The sequence below is a fragment of the Anolis sagrei genome, chromosome 4 (genome assembly GCF_037176765.1).
Source record: "Anolis sagrei isolate rAnoSag1 chromosome 4, rAnoSag1.mat, whole genome shotgun sequence".
Classification (NCBI taxonomy): domain Eukaryota; kingdom Metazoa; phylum Chordata; class Lepidosauria; order Squamata; family Dactyloidae; genus Anolis; species Anolis sagrei.
The window spans coordinates 159,725,751-159,748,760 of NC_090024.1; the positions used below are offsets into that span (position 1 = coordinate 159,725,751).

Sequence of the window (23,010 nt, forward strand, 5' to 3'; positions counted from 1 at the left end):
TATCTTGAAAGCCACAAATGGATTTTATATATTACCCTTTTATAGACATGACTGTTTTTTAAACTATATTTCACTTCAGTAGATTAAAAAAAGTTTTAAATGTTAGACTGAGAGATTGCTGAGGGATTACTGTAGTAGTTGCTAAAATTATTACTTTACAATTGATAAACTGCTCTTGTTTCGTTGTGACATAATTTGAGTTCTTTATCTGCTAGTTTTTGCTTGGTTTCCTGTACTGCAAGAACAAATTATTCTGGAGTGTGCATATGCAACTGATGATAGTCTGAGATTAAGCTTTAAGGTAAAAATAAGAAAGCTTCACCCATCCCTTGAGTGACCAAAAAAAATGTAATTGGGAATGAAGTGAAAGCACCATGAGACCTGCCAAGTGAAGGCGGGGTGGTCTGAAATGTTACCCATGTGTGCCCCACTTCTGATGATGTATTCAAGAATTCAATTTTTTGAAAGCTGGTAGCGTTAAAGAGAGACACTGTAGGGTTTTCTCTCCTCTTGTAAATGTGAGCCAAACATGGACTCGGGTTTTCTTTCCATAAAATGCAAATTCACTAACTGAACCTGTTATACTGAAGATATTTTTTAAAGGTGGTAATATTTGATACATTCTGCAGGTGTGAGGAAGAAGATTCTTTCTGTAAATTTGTACATCTTACCTTGTAAGTTCTTTCGAGACAAAAAAGTCCTGAATCATTCATCAAAATACAGATTGAGCACCCCTCATCCGAAATTCCAAAATCCAAAATTGTCCATGTTAGTGGCTGACATAGTGACATCTTTGCTTGATTATAGTTCAGTGTGCAGAAACTTTGCAAATTATTACAAATATTGTATAAAATTACTTTCAGGCTATATGTATAAAGTATGTATGAAACATCAGTGAATTTTGAGTTTAGAGTCAGATCCCTTATTACAGTGGTTCTCAACCTGGGGTCCCCAGATATTTTTGGCCTACAACTCCCAGAAATCCCAGCCAGTTTGCCAGCTGTTAGGATTTCTGGGAGTTGAAGGCCAAAAACATCTGGGGACCCCAGGTTGAGAACCACTGCTTTATTATATACATATACAAATTCTCATCCCCTCCAAAAAACAAAACAAAAAACCCCTCAAAGAAATCCAAAACAATTCTGCTCTCAAACATTTTGGATAAGTGCTACTCAAATCTGTACTAATGAAACCAGCAGAATTATTTCATAGTAATTAGAGAATTTGGAGTGTTCTTCCAGTGTTTAGCTGTTATCCTTCCATCAATCTAAAAACAAGTTGTATACATCCAGTTTCCTCTGTTCAATAATATGTATGTGCATTCCTGCTTATTTATGTGACATTGTGCTTTAGAGAAGGGTAGTCATTGGTATCTGCCATGCTGAAAATGATTTATTGGTCTTTGGGGCAGTATGAAATTATTAGTGCAATGAAAGAAGTTTATACAGGTGTTTGTTTGCAGATAGATTGTTGTTGTAAGAAACAGTTGGATGGTGTACATTAAAATTATAATAGTATAGCAGAGATTATTGGATTATTACATGGTAGTTGAAAAATATCTTCTAATTGTTATTTTGCAAACCACTGAGAAATAAAGCAGAGGTTACATAATTTGAATTTTAAGGAAGATAAAAACTCACAAATCAAAAAGCATATCAGATCATTTTTCATGCATCATGCATATCTCCAGAGCAAGGTTTAATATTACTTATAGGAATTATTTTGACAAAATACAATTGATTCAAGAGATGACTTTAGCAGTTTATGTAGTCAGAGTCTTTTATGTAAGAATTAGTATGCCACACTTTTGTTATTCTGTATGCCATAGCAGTAGTGGGCTTGTGTTCCTGTCGAATCTTTCTTCCCAAGTTTTTCGTGATGTTCAGAATTGCTGTTCAATCAAAAATTGTATTATACACATTTCCCAATCTTCTGGGTGTTCCTCTCACGTTGGAGAGCAGTAATGTACAAGCAGGCCTATGGCCAAATTAGACACGAACATACACATGTTTTAGGCCTGACAGAGAGAGGTCTTTATAAAGAAGTGGGAGCCCCAGGGCAGATCCAGGATTTGAGGGCAGTAATCTATTCTTGATGCTACAATTTTTATCTGACTTATGCCTTTCTAGTGTGAGGAAAGCTTCTCATTGAAAGAACATAAGTCACTGTTTTAGATCAGAATTGTGGTATTAAGTAAATGGTTGTTAAAAAAGAAATTACTATTTTACAGTTGCAATCCAGTCAGTATGTCATCGGTTGAGAACAGAAACAAAAGCCAGTCCTCAAAAGATAAAATAAATCAATAACACCTTTTCTAGTTTATTGCTGGTTACATGTTCTTGGGAAGAGGTTGATGTGGCATGGTTTGAATGCATCATGAAGTTTCTCAACTCTAGGAAGTTAGCTAAATGGGGCTTTTGACTTTCACTTGATCCTAGGCCTCTTTTTTTTGCAATTTTTTATCTTATCTCACAACCCTTTCCATAGATCTTATGGCTTGCAGTAGATATTAGATAGTACATGTTGATCCAAGCCATATTTTTTGACAGAAATGAATGAATTCATTTTGATTGTACGTGAAAAGGTATTCCAATTTAAATTGACAATCCTGCAGTGGTAGCAGATACAGTCTAGATCAGGGGTTCTCAAACTAAGGCCCGGGGGCCGGATGCGGCTCTCCAAGGTCATTTACCCGGCCCTCGCTCAGGGTCAACCTTAATCTGAAAGGACTTGAAAGCACACAACAACAACAACAACAACAACAAATCCTATCTCATCAGCCAAAAGTAGGACCTCACTTCCAATTTAAATAATAAGTTTATATTGGTTAAAATTGTTCTTCATTTTAATTATTGTATCATTTTTAAATGACTTTTGCACTACAAATAAGATACGTGCAATGTGCATAGGATTTCATTCCTATTTTTTCAAATTATAATCCAGCCCTCCAACAATTTGAGGGACTGTGACCTGGCCCTCTGTTTAAAAAGTTTGAGGACCCCTGGTCTTGATAATTGTGAATTATGTATACTCAATATTAGTATTGTATTTCATGCCATAGATATCTCACTGTAACACAAAAGGAAAAATAAGAAAGTTGTACTCCATCATTGTATTATTTCTTTCTTGAATCTCTTTAAGTCAGTCTATAATTTGTCATTCACTGTGGTGACTAGAAATTCCTGTTGAATGATTTCAAGTGGCAAGCTGCCTAGTACTGTAGGGAGGAACTGTTTTTTATTATTTAAAAATAGTTTTACCCTAGGCTGTATACGACTTTGGAGACTTTGGATTGATTAATACTATTAGGTGGTATAAGCAACTGTCACTGCTTCTCCTGTAAAGATTACCATAAAAAGGAAGAGCTGTGGCATTGTAGTGACACGATGATTCCTGCCATTAGTTCCCTATAGTGACAGGACAGCTTCAGACAGGATCAGGCAATCCCTTCACCAGGCTCAAAACTATTTAGAGCTTCAAAGTTTTAAACCAATATATTGAATTGAGTCCACAAAACAGCTGTGAACTAGTGTAGATCTTTCATTACCTGTGGTATGATCCCAGTACTGAGTGTCACTCATTGCTTTATTTTGCACCAGCATAGTCAGCTGTGCTATTTCTACATAGAGCACATTGTGTTTTCTGACTAAGGCATTGATGATTGTTACCCAATTACAGATGAAGAAATAATGATAGCTGGCCGACTAAACACAATGGCACAAATGTATTGTTACTGTCATATGGGAATCTATGAATAACATAGGATTCAGGGACACTTTTTTAGAGGGAATATAATCCCACCCACAGTTGGCATTCAACCTCTGAGCACATTATTTTTGGCTGAGATTTACTTTCATGTTGTTCACACTCATCCAAACTATTATTGAAACTGGGCAGTGTTTAAGGGCACCTATTACTTCTTTTGTGTTAAATGACAGGGAGTAGTTATATTAAGTGTTAGGGGCATTTTGGTAGCACTTCATCCCCATACTCCAAATAACTACTTCTTTTCATGGAAACAAATCATAAGAGAGAAGACAAAGCCCTAGACATAAAATAATGGTGCCAAACACATTTCCTTCAACACCATATCACATGTTCCCTTGCAATACCTTGCCCTGAATGACTAGGCTTGCCAAATGACTCAGAAGAATGTCTTCTTCTACAATAGTAAAAGGTGCTGACATATCAGTTTAAGCTAACAATTAGTACAAGAAAAACAAATACAGACAAATACTGGGAAATAGTTCAGCTCTTTAAAACATGCTTGAGATCTAAATGTGGAAAATACTTCAGATCTTTAAAACATGTAGAAGGTACATTTTGTTCTGTTCCATTTACCATTGTCAAAGGACTAGAACATGTTCTAAATTGAGCTGTGCTGCAGTAAAAATTAAGCTTTTTTCTTAATACCAATTAGAATATTACAAATGGTAATATCTGCATTTGGACAGGTGAAAACATTTACACTCATAGTGAACTTACAGTGTTTGAGGAAACTAGCCCAAAGGCCACAGATAATTGTAGCCCACATGTAATCCTATTCCATTCAGAGATTCCCTCTAAAGTTTCAGACAAAAATGATCTCCCGTACAATTGGTTCATTCAGAACACCTTCAACTGATCAAAATGGCACAAAAACCATGGAAGTTGCAACCAGATGTCATTTCCAGTTCTGATTTTGACCACAAATTTACCCACACTCCAAGTGAGTGTGGGTAAATTGCCCTCCCTTCCCCATCCACTTGGACCAATTTAAAGAGATAACAGTGTTGTTAAGAATGTATCATAAGAATAGAACGTGTAGGAAAAGGGAACAGCTTTTTCATTTTCATAATTATTTTCAACTTGGTACATTTTCATTTATCCAGTTGTCATAGTGATACTGGTCCAGTATGTTGGGTCTATATTAAATGTGGCAGGTGGATGGAAACATATTTGGCAGAAAGAACAAAAGTCATGACTTTGTGGCTTGTATAGCATCCAGTTTCTTAGAAAGCTATTTTTAAATTGTCACGTTTCTAAAATAGCAGTTAGTGCTACTGTCAGTTAAGATGAAAGGAATCTCTGGCATATGTTACATTGTTGATTTAAAATTATTTTTCACATATACATTCTTGTTAAAATGAAATGCTTTGCTTGAGTCTTTCAGAGCAGTGTACTGGATGCTAAGGTTTTATTTTGTTTGTATTGGTTATTGTGAATAGAAAACTATAGTGAGTTGTTTCCCTTTGTCTCTGTATAGTTATCAGAGACTGTTACAGACGATTGCGGTACTCGAGGCTCAGCGTACTCAAGCAGTGCAAGATCTTGAGAGTTTAGGCAGACACCAGAGAGACGCACTGAAAGATCCCATTGGATTTGTGGAAAGTCTTCAAAAGAAGGTATCACAGCGGAAATTCTTAAGCACTCCTGAGAGATGTATGACAATTAATAAACTCATCTCCTACATAAAATGAGTGTAGATGGTAGAATTAGGGGAGCAAGAGATCTTTATATGGGATCAAAGCTACTAGAGCTGTTTAAGTCTGTCATCTTCTCATCTTATTTTTCAAATGTATTTTTGTTTTTAAACTGTTTATAAAGAGTTTTTATGAGCTAAGAGACTCTCAAGTCTGATGGGTTAATGGTAGGTACAAAAAATCCACTTCCTTTCTCCACGTCCTCATTTGGGGCTGGTTTTCATGACGTAACTTACTTTCTCCTATATTCCTAGATAACCAAGAGCTGGAGTGAGTTTCCAGAACTTGCCATAATCTTAACTTGACAATTCAGTTGGCTTCTGTTATTAGTGGAAGCCCATGGTGGCCGTTGAAACATCACTATATGAGTGAGGAACAAAGCAAACCAATGTGTGGTTGAAGGCTTTCATGGCCGGAATCACTGGGTTGTTGTAGGTTTTTTCGGGCTATATGGCCGTGTTCTAGTCACTACCTCTGATTATGCTTGCCATAGATGCAGGCGAAACATCAGGAGAGAATGCCTCTAGAACATGGCCATATAGCCTGAAAAAACCTACAACCCAAAGCAAGCCAATTTTCAAGATATTATCCTACTCCAGTCAACGCTACCTTAATTGGTTGTTAGATATCTTCACACAGTACACAGCCAATGTTCAGAAATGAAACACTGATCCTTGAAAACCCTAATTTCTGTTCATATATTCACCTGGAATGACACTGAAAAAAATGTTGAAGATTAGTGTAAGTGTATTCTTAGTCATATATTTGCATCTCTTAGGTACCAACATGTCCTGTTGGTAGTTTGTCTTGTGAACTGGGTCCTTCCTGTGAAGACCTGTTAATAGAGAATTAGGTTACAAATTCCCGGTGAGAGAAACAAACTAAATCTCCATGTTATCAGGTGTTCGTACAGAAGCACTGATATTTGCTGATAGCACTCCGTCAATCAGAAATGGATAACATGCATATGCAGATGTTTTACCACGTTGTTTCAGTGTCATTCCAACAGAAGTTATGAACTGAGGTCTGTAATATTAGAGGTTACTGAGGATTAAGTTTATCTTGAATTTTTTTTTAGTTCTGCATCGAGAATTAGCAATTGAGCTTTCTACCCAGTCATGGGGAAACGGCAGTCTGTCCATAGATGTGCTTATAGAATATACTGTATTATTAAGGGAGATCCATTAGGTTTTTGAAGGCTAGCTGCACATTCTGGTCATTTCTTGAGTTGAAGAAGTTTGTGCTCAGCTATGCTGTCTTCTGTAATTCTTATTTCCTGGTGTCCTCCTAGCTTCTTTTATTATGACATGCTTGTCATAGTCCTATGTTTGATGAAAAATGTTCCTTTAAAATAGTTAACAAAAGGTGGCAGGAGGACATGACATTGTGAAAATCTGGCCACAGCTTACCTTCAATAAGGAATCATTCACTGTTCTCTTACATAATTTATATGCTCTGCTGTGTATTACTCTTGGATGAGTTCCTTAAAAATGCAAAGACAGTATGTTGGGAATATCCTCAAATAGTCCAAGGTTATGAAATGTAATTTCATTTCAGATAGTGCTGTCTGTATGTTAATTTTTCTTCTTAATTCTGATTCTTCCAGGTTGATGTAGGGCTACCAAATCCACAGAGAGTTGTCAAGCTGCCAGAAATATCATGGGACCACTATACAACAAGTCTTGGAAATTTTGAAAGAGAATTCAAAAACCGAAAGCGTAACAGTAGACGAGCTAAGCTTATTTTTGATAAAGGTAAGTAATTGAATAAATTGGTTGTGAGGGAAACCCATCAACTGCATTTCTGTAATTATTTTCCTTGACCCTTACTAGGTTTACCTACAAGACCAAAAAGCCCATTGGACCCCAGAAAGGATGGAGAAACGACTACTTACTCTGTGTTGCCTTTTAGTGATTGTCTAGAAGTATCAGCAAATAACCGTCCACAGGTAAATGTTACCAGATGCAAAACTAGAACCATAATTAGGAAACCATCATAACGAAGATACAAATGTATGTATTAAAAAGGTTTATATCATATCTCTCGACCTCAGGATTCCCAAGATGGCTTAATACATACACACACCCTGCAACCAACAGCCCTTGGTTTCTTAACCCAATGGTACTCAGTCTTTTGTATTTTACTTCTAACTAATTGTTCTGTCCAAGAACCTGATATTTATAAATAGCCTTTTTATTAAAAAGATAGTTGTATGTATAGCCATTATGTTATTATTAATAATCTCCAGTAAGTTGCAAGAATGTTACAAATTCCATATTATATTGTTAGAAATAAGTACAGGTTCAACATCTAAGACAGTAAACAATGCAGACCCAAACCCATGTAATCTTTAGTCCTAACAACCACACACCAGCTACAACGATCAGAGTTTCAGTTGTCATCCAGGAGTTGTAAACACTCTTTCCAACTTCAGCCAATCATCATCCAACACTTTGTCCCTTTGGAGGCAGATCGCATACTTTAAATCACCTAATATACCCACATATAACATCATACAACATTTAGCAATAATGACCAAATATACTCAAAATAACATTTATACAGACTTCAAAATATTATATACCATAATTATAGCAGAGATTGAGCCTCCTTGTTTTTCCAAAAGCCACATTGCTTTGCTGCCAGTTGCCCATTTCCACCTTTGGGGAAAAGGGGGTTACTGTACATCCATTGCTAACTCAGCTTTTCCTCAAAGGGCCCTTGCTCCACCACTATCAAACATTTGATGGAGTGGGAGGGAGGAAGTCTGGTTCCTGCTGCTTCACTCACACACGGCCCCTGTAATAAGCTGACATCCCTGCTGATAACATACTTTCTGCTCTTTATGCAAAATAATCTTCATAGTTGGGAAGGGAGGGAAAAGTCCAAGCAGATCTGGTCAATGCAGGTTTAGTGATTTCATCATGATATATAAAGAAAAAGCCTTTTTTTCATCAAAAGGATCAAAGATGGATTTAGAATACGTAGATTTAGGCAGATAGATTTGGCAAGTTGTATGTATGTGTAAAAGTAACATAAAAAGTAGGTATCTAAAACAATTTATCTTTGTTCACTAAAACTTTTTCCAGTATTGTAACTCTTTGTAATGTATATTTGGATTATGAATTTTAAAAAACACATTAAAATTGTATATCACGCGTATTCTTTTGCATATTTCATTAAGTCACATTGCAATAAACGTCAAAGCATGTTGTGAAAATACAATGTGTTGGAGCAAATCTGATTTAAAACCCAAATGTTTATAAAACCAACATAAATGTTAAAAAAGGTTTTTATGATCCTCAGTTTTATAGACCTTAATTGGTTCATATGCACATGTGTTTTTGCTAACCACACTGGAGGCAGTCGCACAGGAGAAGTGAACAAATAGGAACCCAGCTCATAGTTGTAAGTATGTATGTGACAAAGGGAGTTACCAGACACCTGAGATTAGTTCATCTTTGTCAGAGATTAAATCTTGCAACTTATAAATACCCCTCTATTAGTATATACAGAAGTATGATAGGATGTTGGGTGATTTTCCTTGTATTCACTTTGTAGAAATGTCGTTTTCATGTCAGGAGCAAGTTGAGAAACTGCAAGTCCCTTGTGGTGTGATAGAATTGGCCATCTGCAAGGACGTTGTCCAGGCAGTGCCCAGATATTTGATGTTTTACCATTCTTGTGGGAGGCTTCTCTCATGCCCCCACAAGGGGAGGTGGAGCTGACAGAGGGAGCTCAACCTGCTCTCCCTGGATTCGAACCGCTGACCTCTTGGTCAGCAGTCCTGCTGGCACAAGGGTTTAACTCATTGTGCCACCGGGGGTTCCTTATATAAATGTTTTAAAACATATTAGTTGATCTTAACATTTATTTGAATGATAGCCACAAATTATCAATGTATCTAAATTTGTATACTATTTTATATTTAAGCAGATGATTAGAGGGCGACTTTGTGATGAGACCAAACCTGAAACTTTTAACCAGCTGTGGACTATAGAAGAACAGGTAATGTCCGACAAATAGTTTATGCTAGACAAATAGTATATATAGCACTTAAAAATGTAAAAATCGGAATCACGATACAATTCTACAATTATTGTTTGGCTTTTGGCAAATTAAAACAATGAAAAATGAATTGCATTTCTGACTTCTTTCGTTTTAGAAAAAACTTGAACTATTACTTTTGAAGTATCCACCAGAAGAAATAGAATCTCGGCGATGGCAGAAAATTGCTGATGAACTCGGAAACAGAACTGCAAAGCAGGTAAAAGGCTAACTCTGTTCTTAAACAGTCCATCAGATAAGTTCTGCATCAAAGTATAGTAAAGCTTGGAATATTCTAGCTAGAGAGCTGGTAGTCATTATCCATTCATACTTCTTCTGGAAAAGGAAATGGACTAATAGTCAGGTAGGAATTCAGATGTTTTGAGGCTCTTAATATTTTTTTATTTTGAATCAAAAACAAAATACAGGCTGAGATCGTGCAGTAGATGTAGCTATGATGACACAGCTATGATTTGACTCCCAGTCTTCTCTCATTAACATAAGAGAGTAAATAACATCTGTTAGATATATATTGAAGTTTAGTGTAACATTATTAAATGTCATCCTCACATATGTGTGCCTTTGTAATGTAAATCATAGTTTATAGATTGCTATTTTGGCATTTAGAAATTATATATGCTTTTTTTTCTCTCTTTAGGTTGCCAGCAGAGTGCAGAAGTATTTCATAAAACTGACTAAAGCTGGTATTCCTGTTCCAGGCAGAACTCCAAACTTGTATTTATACTCCAAAAAGGTAAATTGCAAGACTACAATTTTTTTCTTGGCATTTAAATACAGACATAATCTGTGATAAATGTGAATAGTGATCCAACAGTGTTCTATAAAAAACTACTGGAGTGGTTGACGGAAGAACAAATTAAGAATTGCATGGTGAAATGGGCCTCGAATAATTAACATACAATAAGACTAGACGATGGGAAAAAATCTGGAACAAAAGTACATTCATATGATCTTAAAGAACATTGGTATAAGATGATATTTCAGTGGTATTTGACACCACAAAAACTATCAAGATTTTATCCAAATCTAAATGATAAATGTTGGAAATGTGAAAACAGACTGGAACCTTCTTCTATATGTGACGGACCTGTAAATCAGGAAATATATCGGAGGGAAATACAAGGGAACATTAAAAAAATATTAGACACTAGATTCCAATTTAGACCCGAATACTTCCTATTAGGAATCATAGTCTTTGAAATAAATAATGGAAAAGATAAATTATTCACATATCTCACAACAGCATCCAAAATAAAATACACCCAAAAATGGAGAAAAGAATTACCAGAACAATGGATTTAAAAAATAATGGAAATAATGAAAACTGATAAATTAAATCAACTACTATGTCAGGACCTCCTGGGAAAAGAAAACCCAACAGATTGGTCACCAGTACTACACTATATGAAACAAGAAAAAATAAAGTGGACAGAAGGAACATATGAAACTAAAATTGCTCTCCAGAGGAGAGAAAACCAAAGAGGGAATAGCAAGAAATACAGATAAGAGAAGAGAAGGACCATGATAACAGTAGTGAGGAAGATTAAAGTTAACTCGACTTCCATACCTACTCCCATACCCTTTTCTTTCTTTCTTTCTTTCTTTCTTTCTTTCTTTGTTTTTTGTTTTTGTCATTTTTTCTTCTTCTTTTTTGCTGTGATATCCGCTCCTCCCTTCTACCTTGCTGTGCTATTTTTATATATGTTATAATATATCTTTATTTATTTATTTATTTTTTAAAAAAGATGGATCCATTCTTTTAACCAATTCAGTATAGCTGCTTCTCAGTATAGTTTTATGTTTGGGAGGGCAAGTCCTCCCCTTTGTTTAATAACTTGTAAATCTTTATCCATATTCTAGGTTTTTCCCTCTGCAAATAAATCTTGAAAGACCACAATTTTGTGACCTAGATTTTCAGTACAGTTTTAGTAGCACATATTCTTCTTTTTCCTTTCTGTTTTTTTCATCCAGAGCAGAACTTGCTGTTTCAACTTGTGCCTTATAGCACTTTGATTCTAAAGTATTCCTCTCATTGCTTCTAATTAATTTATTCAATCTTCCTGATCTAATTCCTTGATACCTTATTCGGAAAGATGACATTCTTTACAGCGACACCAGAGGCACTTGAAGCAGCCAGCTTCTGGTCAAAGGAAATTTAGTATAATATCAAGTTTTTGACTTTGGCTTTTTATACATAATAACTGTATTCTCAAATTGTTTCTAGGATAAATAAATAGTGCTTTACTGGTTTTATCCACCAGATGGCAATGCAAATCAGAGAATTCACTGCTGACCTTTTGAAAACATCTCAAAAAGACATAGACATTTCTGATAGCAGTGAAGTTTTTGTTATTTCAAATTGGTGTCTTCAGTTGGAGGATAGGTTTTTGTAGAAAATCCTGTAAACTGTGATCAGCAGTCCTAATTGGTTCTTACAGTCAGGCATTCTCATAAATGGAGATGAGAGTGCTATTTTCTGACCTTTTACAACTTTTTCACTTCAACAAAGGGAAACAGAATATAATTCAAGGTTTCTGCTAAGCAGCCCTAAGATACCCCTTCATCATTGATACTATGTGAAAAATAGGAAGATTTTTTTTTAAAATCTTGTCCAGGAGCGACTTTAGAAACTGCAGAAGAAGAATAGGAAGATAGTATTGTGTTACTAAGATCCCATACAGGCTTTTGATATCCAACTGTGCTTGTCTGCCCACCATTTTAATAACTTGGGGAAGGAAAGTGATTAGCTCAAACTTTTAGATGAACAACACTTGGTATTTCCTGGAAGCCCCTCTTCCTAGTAGTAACAGGGATTGACCCTCCTTAATTTTTGAGATCAGATAGGAACTAGTACTTTGGTGACGTATTGAAGTTTTAACAATAGGACAAGGAGGGGATTATTTCACACACGTGAGGTAAATCTCAGTTTGAGATGGATAATGAAGGTTTAGATTGGCTCTTTGTTCAGAGTTCTTAATTTTTGGTAGTAGGTTGTATGCAAAGTGGAGGGAAATCTGGTTACTAATTTGGAAAGTTGTCTTTCTTCATGTGTGAGAAGAAATAGCCCTCTTAAAGGTAACCACTTTGGTTTGATGTCATAGAGGAATCCAAACCAGATCCTAGCAGTTCCATTGCCTGATAAACATATGGTCCACCTTGAAGTTCTAGTCTATGGGGATCTATCATATTTCAGACAATACTGTTTTCTATGTGGGCTAGGAGACAAGGAATCCACTCAGTTGTGATATTATAGCCACAAAATGCAGCTGCTTCAGAAAATCTAGACTGTATGATAATTTATTTGCTTTATTTATTTGCTTTATTTTTATACCGCATTTTTCAGCCTAACTCGGCGACTCAATCTTTTCTTGATGGTAGGAGGAGGTAACCTATTATCATTTCACACCAGAAAGAATCTTTGCAGTGTATGCCCCATGTTCCAGTTTTTGTCACTCAATCGGGTTTCTTGATTTTTTTTTCTTTTTGGAATTTAAATACTGTAGAATCTTACACTTAATGTATAAAATTGGCTTACTATATATATATATATAGCCAAAACATATGTAATTTCCCTTGAGGTGATATAAAATTCATATGGCACTGACTTTTCATTGATAGCATTTCACTATAGCTTCTTTTCTTGTATTAAAGTCCTCCAGTAGGCGGCAACACCCTCTGAATAAGCATCTCTTCAAGCCCTCAACTTTCATGACATCTCATGAACCTCCTGTATATATGGATGAAGATGATGACAGATCCAGTTTTCACAGTCACATGGCCAATGCAGCAGAGGAGGAACCGTCGGTAGGTCTTTATTTCCAACTACATGCTGAAAAGTAGTAAACTTCTAAGTAAAGGATTGCCCCTGTAGGGAAAAGAAAAAAGAAAAAAATTGTCTACTGCAAGTTTTGGAATGCAATGGTTTGTTCCCAGAGCTCATTTGATGCATGAATTAAAAGTACAATTTATTTTTGGATGGAAGTCTCTGCTTCAAGAGACCAACTGACTGGGAGAGGATTTTAAAGGTTTAAAGGAGACATCTGTAAAAAGTGGAGGAGACTTAGCTAGATTAGCCAATAGCCTGATTCTCTTGTAAGTCTACTTCATGTGACTTCAGAGCTGCTGTGTGTTACCAGCACAGCAAGTTACAGTGATTTGAATCACAACTGTTATATCTAGGAAGGTAATGGCATCATCATCACTATTATTATTATTATTATTATTATTATTATTATTTATTCTACTTTTCTCTTTAACAAGACTCATAGTGGTGAACAGTACTAAAAACAGTACCATATGCAATCAAAACCAAAAGCCTGTAAGCACTAAAACAGAAGTAAATCTAGCGCTGGTTTAAAAGCCAGGTTCTGTAGGCTTGTTTTTAAGCTGAATTTGTACATAAGTTGGAACTGGTACATTTTTAAGTGTAACTCCAGCCAGATAGACACACACACACACACACACACACACACATATATGCATGCATATTTGGATAACATAGGGAATGGTTAACATCCCTGGGCTGTTTGTTTTTCTATCTGCATCCCCATTCAGAAGATTTCACCTCACGTTCTGTCCCTGTGATAATTGAATTTTGAAAAAAATTGGCTTGTTGTGAAAACAAGTATTGTTGAGAAAGCTTCAGTAGAGAGACTTTTTCCCCGAAGATAACTCTTTCAGGAGCTGATTTCCCTTCTAAGGGGTAGATTTCTCTCACTTCCTGCTGTCTCACCCCATTCTTAACTATGAGTCGTTTGTAAGTCGAATGTTTGTAACTCAAAGACTGCCTATAGTTCAAATCACTGAAACTCATCCAGCAAAATATTGTGATAAATATTTTTGAATAATTCTATTTCTACTTGCTGCTGCTTGAAGTTCGTTATTTATGAGATACTGAGTTCCCTCACGGTGAAAGCTTTCTGAACTAGGCAATATTTACATGGTGGTGGAATCAAACATGAAATTGCAATAATGTAATTATCAAAACAGTATTAAATATTCAATCTTACAACCAAGGATATTTATATTGCTGATGTGATTTTTCTTTATCATTTTGGATTTGCGGAAGGACTTTATAATCTCTCAAATTTGTCCATAAAATTACTTTTGTGGTAGTTATGTTCCATTTAATTGATCAGGAAGGAAGTTCATAGCACGACAAGTCCATGTTAGAAACTTTAATCTGCGTTCCTCAGATACCGATATAGTTTTCTGCCCATTATAATGAAACTGTAAAGAGTTTTCTTATTCTGGACAACAGATTGTGAAAATATATTGAAGGATTTTGTTTTCTACATATTGAAGGAATTATCTCCCTGAAAGCAGGCCTGCATTTTCTCACATGCTAAAGAGCAAATAAGGTCACTTACTACAGATTACGTTAGAAATCATGCACTCTCCTGTTAAGAGTTTTTCATTTTGTCTTGGTTGAATCTTTGCCTTCAGGGTGAGTTCTCTTTTTTCATGTCTCAGTAATTCTTCTCCCCTTTATCACAATGTTCCCTTCTTATTCCTAGCCATGATGTTTTAGATTAGATTTGGTGATCAGACATGGTACTTGGTGCCATTATGGAACTGAAAAACTAATATAGCCAAGGTGATGCGAGGCACTGAGAACACCTCTGTCTCCCAGGACATCCTGTCATTGACCTGACAGTTACTGTTGTGCCAGATGCCCTTCATTGCATGAAAAACACAAGTCCTTAAAGTGACACAGGATTTGCTGGTTTTTCTTCAGTTGCATATGGCAGACTGAGACTTCTCTCTTGTTTGCATTCAAAGAAACCCCAAAAAGAGGGAAGCTGAGACAGGATACTCAGTAACAAACCAAGAGAAATCTCCCAAAATAGATACATTGAAAACATGAAGAGATACGTACATTTCAGCATGTCCTCAACTCTGTGCTATACGTTTTTTTTTCATATTTTCTGTTTATTTTGCAAACAGTGAACTGGAACATGACAAGTTCCACTCATTGTATTATTAATGAACCAGAGGTTTATAAGTAGAAATGATTTTTAACCAAGTAATATCCTCATATATTTCCATACGCATTGGTATCACCTAACAGGACCAAATGGATGCTTACGGATTTTTCAGTTCTGTTTGGAAGCTAACGTTCACTCTACAATACCAAACTTTAATAATCTGATAAAGCAGATGTGTGTGCAGTTTGTGGATCTGTTTACATACTTTGCCTTTTTCCTTGTGAGTATTATTTTCAGTAACTTTCAGAGTGAGAATTCTTTCTCTGTCTCTTTCTTAATAGGATGAAGAAAGTATTCCTGTAGCATATCGAGAATTACCAGAATACAAAGAGCTGCTCACACTTAAAAAGCTGAAAAAGCAGAAGTTGCGGCAAATGCAGGCAGAAAGTGGCTTTGTACAGCACATAGGCTTTAAGGTTAGTAAAGGAACAGCAAACTATGCCTTGTGTCAGCAAGTTGATGATTTCATTGGAAGCATAGGCAATGGGTATACCTCACAGTTTCCCAAGCAAGAGAAGTAAAACATACGAAAACAAAAACATTGTACCCTTTCCTCAATCGATCAAGCTTCCATTTCCAGGAGTACTTCTATTTAACTGCAAAAGAAGTTGAGAGAACATACGGCATTTTAAACTCCAAGGATTTTCAAACATATATAAAATTTTGTTTGTACACATTCAGATTGCAGTCTTATTCCTATTCAAATATTATGAAACTTTGTGGGCCTTGCTTTTGAGTATTCATGTGTAGGATTCTATTGTAAGTGATGCTTTGAAATAAAAAAAAACTTGAAAGAATGGGAGCAGTGTATTCTCTTGATAATTATAAGAGATTATGTTAGTAGATTATTGTCAGCCATTTCCACAGGTGCTAAATATGATGGAAAACTGCACTGGAGTCTGTTTCTAAAATAGGGAAACGTGTTAGATCTGAGAATCAGTGCAAAGAAACCATGGTTAGCTTTAAAGACAGCTGGTTGACTCATATTATAAAATTGGAATCAGCTTTCTCCTACTTCACATGTCAAACACAAGTCCTGTGGGCTAAAACCAGCCTACAATGTCATTTTATGTGGCCTTCCAGATGCTGGACTCCAACTCTTGTATTCATTATTAGACATCATGACTAGAGCTCATGGTAGTTGTGATAAGTAACATCTGGAAGGCTGCAGTTTGTCCTGTTTCGCATAGTTTGAGTTTGCATTTAGATACAAGACTTGTGGGTATGATGTCTGCCTTTAACCTTTCTCCAACTTCAGAACCACAAGTGCTGTTGGGGCACAATTCCCATTATACCTAGTTTGCTTTGCAGATAAGTGATGAGAATTGCCATTCAACATATGGGGACTTAAGTTAGGTAAAAATTAAAGAGCACTAACCACCATGGCTCTCTGTATCCAGAGATTCTCCATGGATTCAGTGACCCTTAGAAGGCAGCCATAAGCCAGATGTGGCCTAGATGAAATTGAGTTTGACACCCCCCCCCCCCCCCCCATGGGACCTACCTGATGCCCTATAGATATTTTGAACTATCTTTCATCATTCTGGGACTGAAGAATATTGTAATCCAAATTACATTAAGGATGCCAAGCTTGGAAAGGCTGCTTTGATCATTTTAATCCTCAGTACTACCAATAAAAGCTTTGTTTTGCCCCTGAGCAATATCTGTGTTGAGAAAATGGTACAGAGTGGAGAATGATACACAAGTGCTTGTCCCTTTGTTTATAACACAAGGATGGTTATATCCTTGACCTAAAACCACATATAACTCCCAAGAAGTTCAGGATAGGTGACAAGATAAAAGACTTCATTATTCCTTTTCTCTTTAGTCACTAACAAATGGAGAAGAGAATAGAATATGAAAATACAGGTGAAGTGGAGGAAAAAACATTGCAGTTGTAACGTGAACAGATGTGATAGGGCAGAAGTAGACAACTGGCTCTCTGTGTAGTGTTACACAACAGCTCCTGTCATTCCCAATCCACAAACCTAGCTGTAATGGATGCTGGCAGTTACAGTCCAGCAACGTCTGGAGGGCTATTGTTGCACACCCCTGAAGCAAGGAAGACATGGTGCCTATGAGATTAGAAATATAAACACACTTATTAAGCTTCAACCTAAAATCAGTCATTAGTCTCAGCTAGAGTAGACCTATTGATTCTCTGATAATATGTTGACAACAGTACTGCATTCCACTGATTCAATAGGCCTACCCTAATTGGAATTGTGCCTCTGTGTAGAAGACCATTTGGGAAAACAAAAGATGGAATGACTGCAGATAGTCATGGAACTGTTAAGAAAGAAAGGTTGAAGAGAAACAGTGCCATGTTCTTGGGCTTAGACAACATATTTCTCTGTGTGTGTGTTCTCCCACAGCCCCCAATAACATGGCCCTGTCTGTTTCCGATATTTAGAGTGAGGGATGAAAATTCCTTCAATCTGAATGATATAACTTTGCGATTCTCCCTAAATGCTGTTTCCTGATTCATTTTCAGTGTGATAACTGTGGAACTGATCCTATTCAAGGCATTCGATGGCATTGTCAAGATTGTCCTCCAGAAATGTCTTTGGATTTCTGCGATTCTTGTTCTGACTGGTAAGAGGCCAGTTTGTTCTGTGTGTGTGTGCGCGCGTGTGTGTGCTTGCTTACTGAAGAATTAAGCCATGGGTGAATCTGTTCGCAAACATTCAACTTAAAATTTGAAACATTTATTGAAAGGTGACTTAATTCTGGCCAAGACCTTGTATAATCACTGGCTTGAAGTGTACATCTCAGCAAGTATTCTTTCACTAGGAATCCCACTCCCACTTGCAATTCCAGCTGATAGCACTGATGCACAGCCTGGCTGCCAATCAGTGACTGGAGAAAGGATACATCATCTGGCTATATGTCTGTAACTGGGGGGAAAATCCCTCTATGCCTGCGGTTGGAAGCAGTACTTAGGCCAACATCCAATGAGAAAATAAAAATCTTAGGGATTTGCTAACAGAAAATCAATGTTGAAATGTATTCTTTAGAAGGGGAACAAGGACTTAGTTTCTAGGTTATATAAATATATATCAGAATACAACCTAGAGAACAACCAAATAAAAATCTCTATGATCTCTTAGGGTAAAGATGTAGAGAAAAATATTAATCTGGAGAATTTGGAGCATCTTTGGAAAGATGGATTTAAATTCTCAGTAGTTGATAAAATGTATATGTTTTATAGATGTTATATAACTCCAGAGATAATATCCAAAATGGATAAAACCCATCAAGGGAAGTGCTGGAGGTGCAAGATGCAGAAAGGCATCTTCTTCCACATTTGGCAGACCTTTAGGATTTCAAGATTTTTGGAAAAAAAATTAAGAAAATGAACAAAATGACTACTGATAATGTTGTAAAATCCAGAAATGTGTCTTTTAGGAATATTTAGGGGGAGAATTAGTAAAGGAGATGAGAAAAATTGTCAATATAGATTTGTTGCAGGCAGACTGACAATCGCAAAATCATGGAAAAGTGAAAAAGAACTATATAAAAAAGGGCTGGAGATAAAAACTATTAGACTATATTCAAATGGCCATTTTATCTAATGGTATCTGGAGAGGAAATAATGAAGAGTTTGTTTAAAAAATGGAGGCTGGCATTTGAATGCTTGCAGAGGAAGACAGATGTGGACTTTAAAATAGCCACAAGGGGAATTAATTAAAGTAGGCATAAGGGTAGATTTTATTAGACATAGGACTCACAGTGTGTAGTGTCTGAGGTCATCATGGGTGGTGGGTTCATGTGTGGGGGGCAGGAGGGGAAAGAATGGATAGAATATTGCAATGTATCTGGGGGAATTGCATGCCTGTATTAGATGTTTCTCCTTTTGATATTCTATATCCTATTAATTTCACTCGATAATACCTTTAATTTTTTCTTAATCATTGCATGGTTAGTGGTCTTGTGCAAGGAGTTACCAGAAACCATACATGGTTGTGCCAGCATGTTACCAACGGCTTCAGGCTTCTGTGTCTGAAAGAAGACATGGTTGATAAATGAGTGTGTAGAAAACATTTCCGTATATAACAGTTTTTTAACATATGGAATTAATTGTTTATTTGTTTTCTGAAATATCACTTTGAGTTATTGACTTGTTTCTGAAGAATGCCATGCTTTTTCCATGTTTTTCAGTCTACACGAAACAGAAATCCACAAGGAGAACCACCGTTTGGAACCCGTGTACAGAGCAGAGATGTTCTTAGATAGAGACTATTGCATGTCCCAAGGCCCAAGTTATAATTATCTTGATCCCAACTACTTCCCCGCTAATAGATGACATGGAAAGGCAACTTGCAGCCTGAAGCTTAGTATCCTCTTTGAAAAATCCAAGCGTGGTGGCATGGTCATTGGTTTTGCGCCCACATTGGAGTGACATTGACTTTCCCAGGAGTGTCATCCGCAGCATGAGAGCTTCCTAGGTGCCCTCATCACCCTGTCGCTCTCTGGCGTACTATGATATGAGATCACTGGACAGAGGTTGAACATTCCTAGTGTGCAGGAAGCTTTACTGGAAAGATTTTGTTTTCACCATGTTGGTTATATTGTTTTTTGACATGGTGAATCTAGAGAGGAGTTGCAAAAGTGTGGCCAGAAGTGAAAGCACACATTAAAGATAGTTGATTCCAAAGGCAAAAAGAGCTTGGCTATTATGAAATGTGGAGGTGATGAACTACTTACCTTAAAGACAGTTTAGTAGTTTGCAGTTTTGTTGTGAAATAGTTTTCAGTACAGAAACTGACTTCTTTAGGCAAAGTTTTAACCCATGACAGTGTTTGCTTCTAGAATATACTTTCAAAACAATCACTGTCCCTGTGATGGTCAGTCATAGGCCTTGGAGCTGCTTAATCCGGTTGATGTTTCTTTACCTTTTTCTTTCTTTTTTTCCTTTTTACCACAACAAACCTTTATTTACCAACAGTGAAGCACTACAGGAGGCAATTGTGGCATTGCTTCCTTAACCAGCTCATGGTGTGTGAATATTATAAAATTGTCACGCAGATATATTTTTAAATGTAATGTTATATAAGATGACCATGTGATGTGTACAAAAATATGGTGAAAAGTGCCAGTGGTAGTAACTGTGTAAAGTCTCTAATATCCAACGTTAACTCCTATAAAGTAAAATACACAGCCTTCTGCCTCTGTATTTGGAGTTGTTATTGCAACTCATCAAAGAAAACTGCCTAATATAAATCATATATGGTAATAATTTTTCCTCTTTTGTAGTATGCACAAGATCCATGAAAGATTGTATTTTTATTACTATTTAAACAAGTAATTAAAGTTTGCCTGAGCAGTGAGCAAGGGTTCACATGCATTCTTTTATACTGCTAGATTTTGTTGTGCATCATTTAAAACATTTTGTATGTTTCTTCTTATCTGTGTATACAGTATGTTCTTAAATAATGTTCATTTGTCAGGAGAACTGTGAGAAATAAACTATGTGGATACAGTCTGTTTATATATAGAATGCTTACTGTGACTTTTTTCAGAGGAGGTTTGATGTTTGAACCAGCGTTAAAAGTTGAGGAGGCCATTTAGCTCCTGTCTGAAAAGCATATTTGAACCTCTTAAGAGGTTTCAGGGTATTCTATTAGTAATTATTCAGCTGTCTTACCCAGCCTCTTCCAGGATAATGCCCCAACAATATTATATTAACAGAGCCACCCAGTTCAGAATCCTGTGTTCACTCTTGTAGGGAGATCGTGTGTACATCTACTATTTTATTCAGTTTGTTGGAGGAAGCAAATTTGCCCAGCTAGGAGAATGCTCACCTAGAAAGCCTTACTCCTTTGAAGTGAATAGGGCTCTACATCTCAGTGTCAAGATCTTTAAGAAACTACTGGATCAGAGCAGTTACGTTGAGGATATCAAGTCAGATTTTAATGTAGCGTTTTTATGGCCAAGATGGGTGTGACCATTTTTTTACAGTCCCGCTCCCATAAAAAAGAAAGGTGTTTGGTCCACTTTCTTAGTCTAAAAAGAGCAATGATTGAAAAAGCTTTGTAATACCTGCTATATATTTTTAGCTGATATATCATTTTGACATGTATAACCTGTGATTTAAAAATGCTGATTATTTTAATTGTAATGGGTTTCCACTTGCTTAAATGGGGAAAGAAACTTGAATTTTCATAGTGACTTGGAATATGTGTTTAACTTAAATTTTGGCAGTAATTAAATAACAAAGAATTGGCTGGTGCATATGATAGCAGCATTAATTTCAGTTTAATCGCAGTGTTCATTTTCACAGTATTTGTTTAGGTGTAATCACTTTGTTAAAGAAGTTTCAGCATTTTTTTAATATATTGGGTAGATGATGCAGTACCGTTTCTAATTGACTGAGCAGTATAATATATCGTCTGTAAGCATATCTCATTCTTTGAGAAATTTAATAAACCAAAATATATATAATGCTCAAGAACGCACCTGATGTATTTCACTTTTCTCTGTAATTGAGGATGAGTCATCTTGCTTTGGGGAAAAAAATAAGTGCTCATGCAAATATAAGAAAATGCTCATTTTTATATTAATAACTTCTCGATTCCACTGTGTCTCAGTTTTTTTCTACGTGCAGTTAATAACATTGAATTGTTGCCAACACTGTGAACTGCCCTTAGTCCCCTTCGGGACCACAAACAATAAATAACACTATGTAACAATTTGAAAAAAATTCTGCTCCTGGTTTGAAAGTGTTATTTCCTGTTTAATTGTGCATTACTTCCTTGGAAAGTAGTTGTTATACTCCAGAAACTTATTTTTTGTTGCTGAGGGTATCACTACTATTTTCTTCAGTTTAGGCCTGGGGGTTCCCAACTTTTTTTGACCAGGGACCATTTGACCAGGGACCACTCTCCAACATTAGTACCAAAAGTTTTTGGTCAACTCTAGCTTTGTTTATTTGGGGTGCTGATTCAGAAAATTGCACCAGTTCTAGTTTCTGATACAGAACATATGCCATCCAGTAGTCGTCACCTGCTCGCCCACAGAAAACCATATTTAAAAAATCTAGAGCCGTAGACCTTATTTTAGATCTCATGGCCCAGTGACTGGGGACCACTGGTCTAGGCACTTTGTAATTTTCCTTATTGAAAATATGTAGTTTTTACCTTTCATTATGCAGACCGCAACAGAGTTTTTGCAGTTTAATAAACTTTTTCCATATTTTTGTGGTAGAACCAATTAGAAAATGACATTTATAACCTAGGAACAAAAATCATGTTACATAGTGTAATCATTCTTGTTTGTTTCTCATATGGGCATGATCTCCCAATTCCTTGTTATAATTATTGTAGCATTGAGGGGAGGAACTGGATTCGTATGTCTCTAGATATGTGCAGGTATCTCTATAAGCAAGACATCCAGTTAGATATTGGGCCTATGCTAATACTGTCAACCTTCATGGATCTTTTATTGCAACAAATGCAAGGAGCCCATCCCATGAAAAGGAAAATCATCTAGTT

The 23,010-nt window shown here is 36.3% G+C and overlaps 1 protein-coding gene across 6 annotated transcripts in view; it reads left to right on the top strand.

The window, feature by feature from the left end:
* ZZZ3 (zinc finger ZZ-type containing 3) overlaps positions 1-21,975 on the top strand; it is a 63,429-nt gene extending 41,454 nt beyond the window's left edge. For 5 of the 6 annotated variants that reach the window (XM_060773756.2, XM_060773759.2, XM_067467814.1 and 2 more), the window contains 10 exons: positions 5,246-5,384; positions 7,069-7,216; positions 7,295-7,410; positions 9,396-9,470; positions 9,628-9,729; positions 10,168-10,263; positions 13,182-13,334; positions 15,799-15,933; positions 18,012-18,112; positions 19,679-21,975. In XM_060773756.2, the coding sequence (XP_060629739.2) occupies positions 5,246-5,384; positions 7,069-7,216; positions 7,295-7,410; positions 9,396-9,470; positions 9,628-9,729; positions 10,168-10,263; positions 13,182-13,334; positions 15,799-15,933; positions 18,012-18,112; positions 19,679-19,823 (1,210 nt within the window). In that variant the 3' untranslated portion in view covers positions 19,824-21,975. The remainder of the gene's footprint in view (positions 1-5,245; positions 5,385-7,068; positions 7,217-7,294; positions 7,411-9,395; positions 9,471-9,627; positions 9,730-10,167; positions 10,264-13,181; positions 13,335-15,798; positions 15,934-18,011; positions 18,113-19,678) is intronic. The other variant, XM_067467815.1, reaches the window with a different exon arrangement.
* The last annotated feature ends 1,035 nt before the right edge of the window (positions 21,976-23,010 follow it).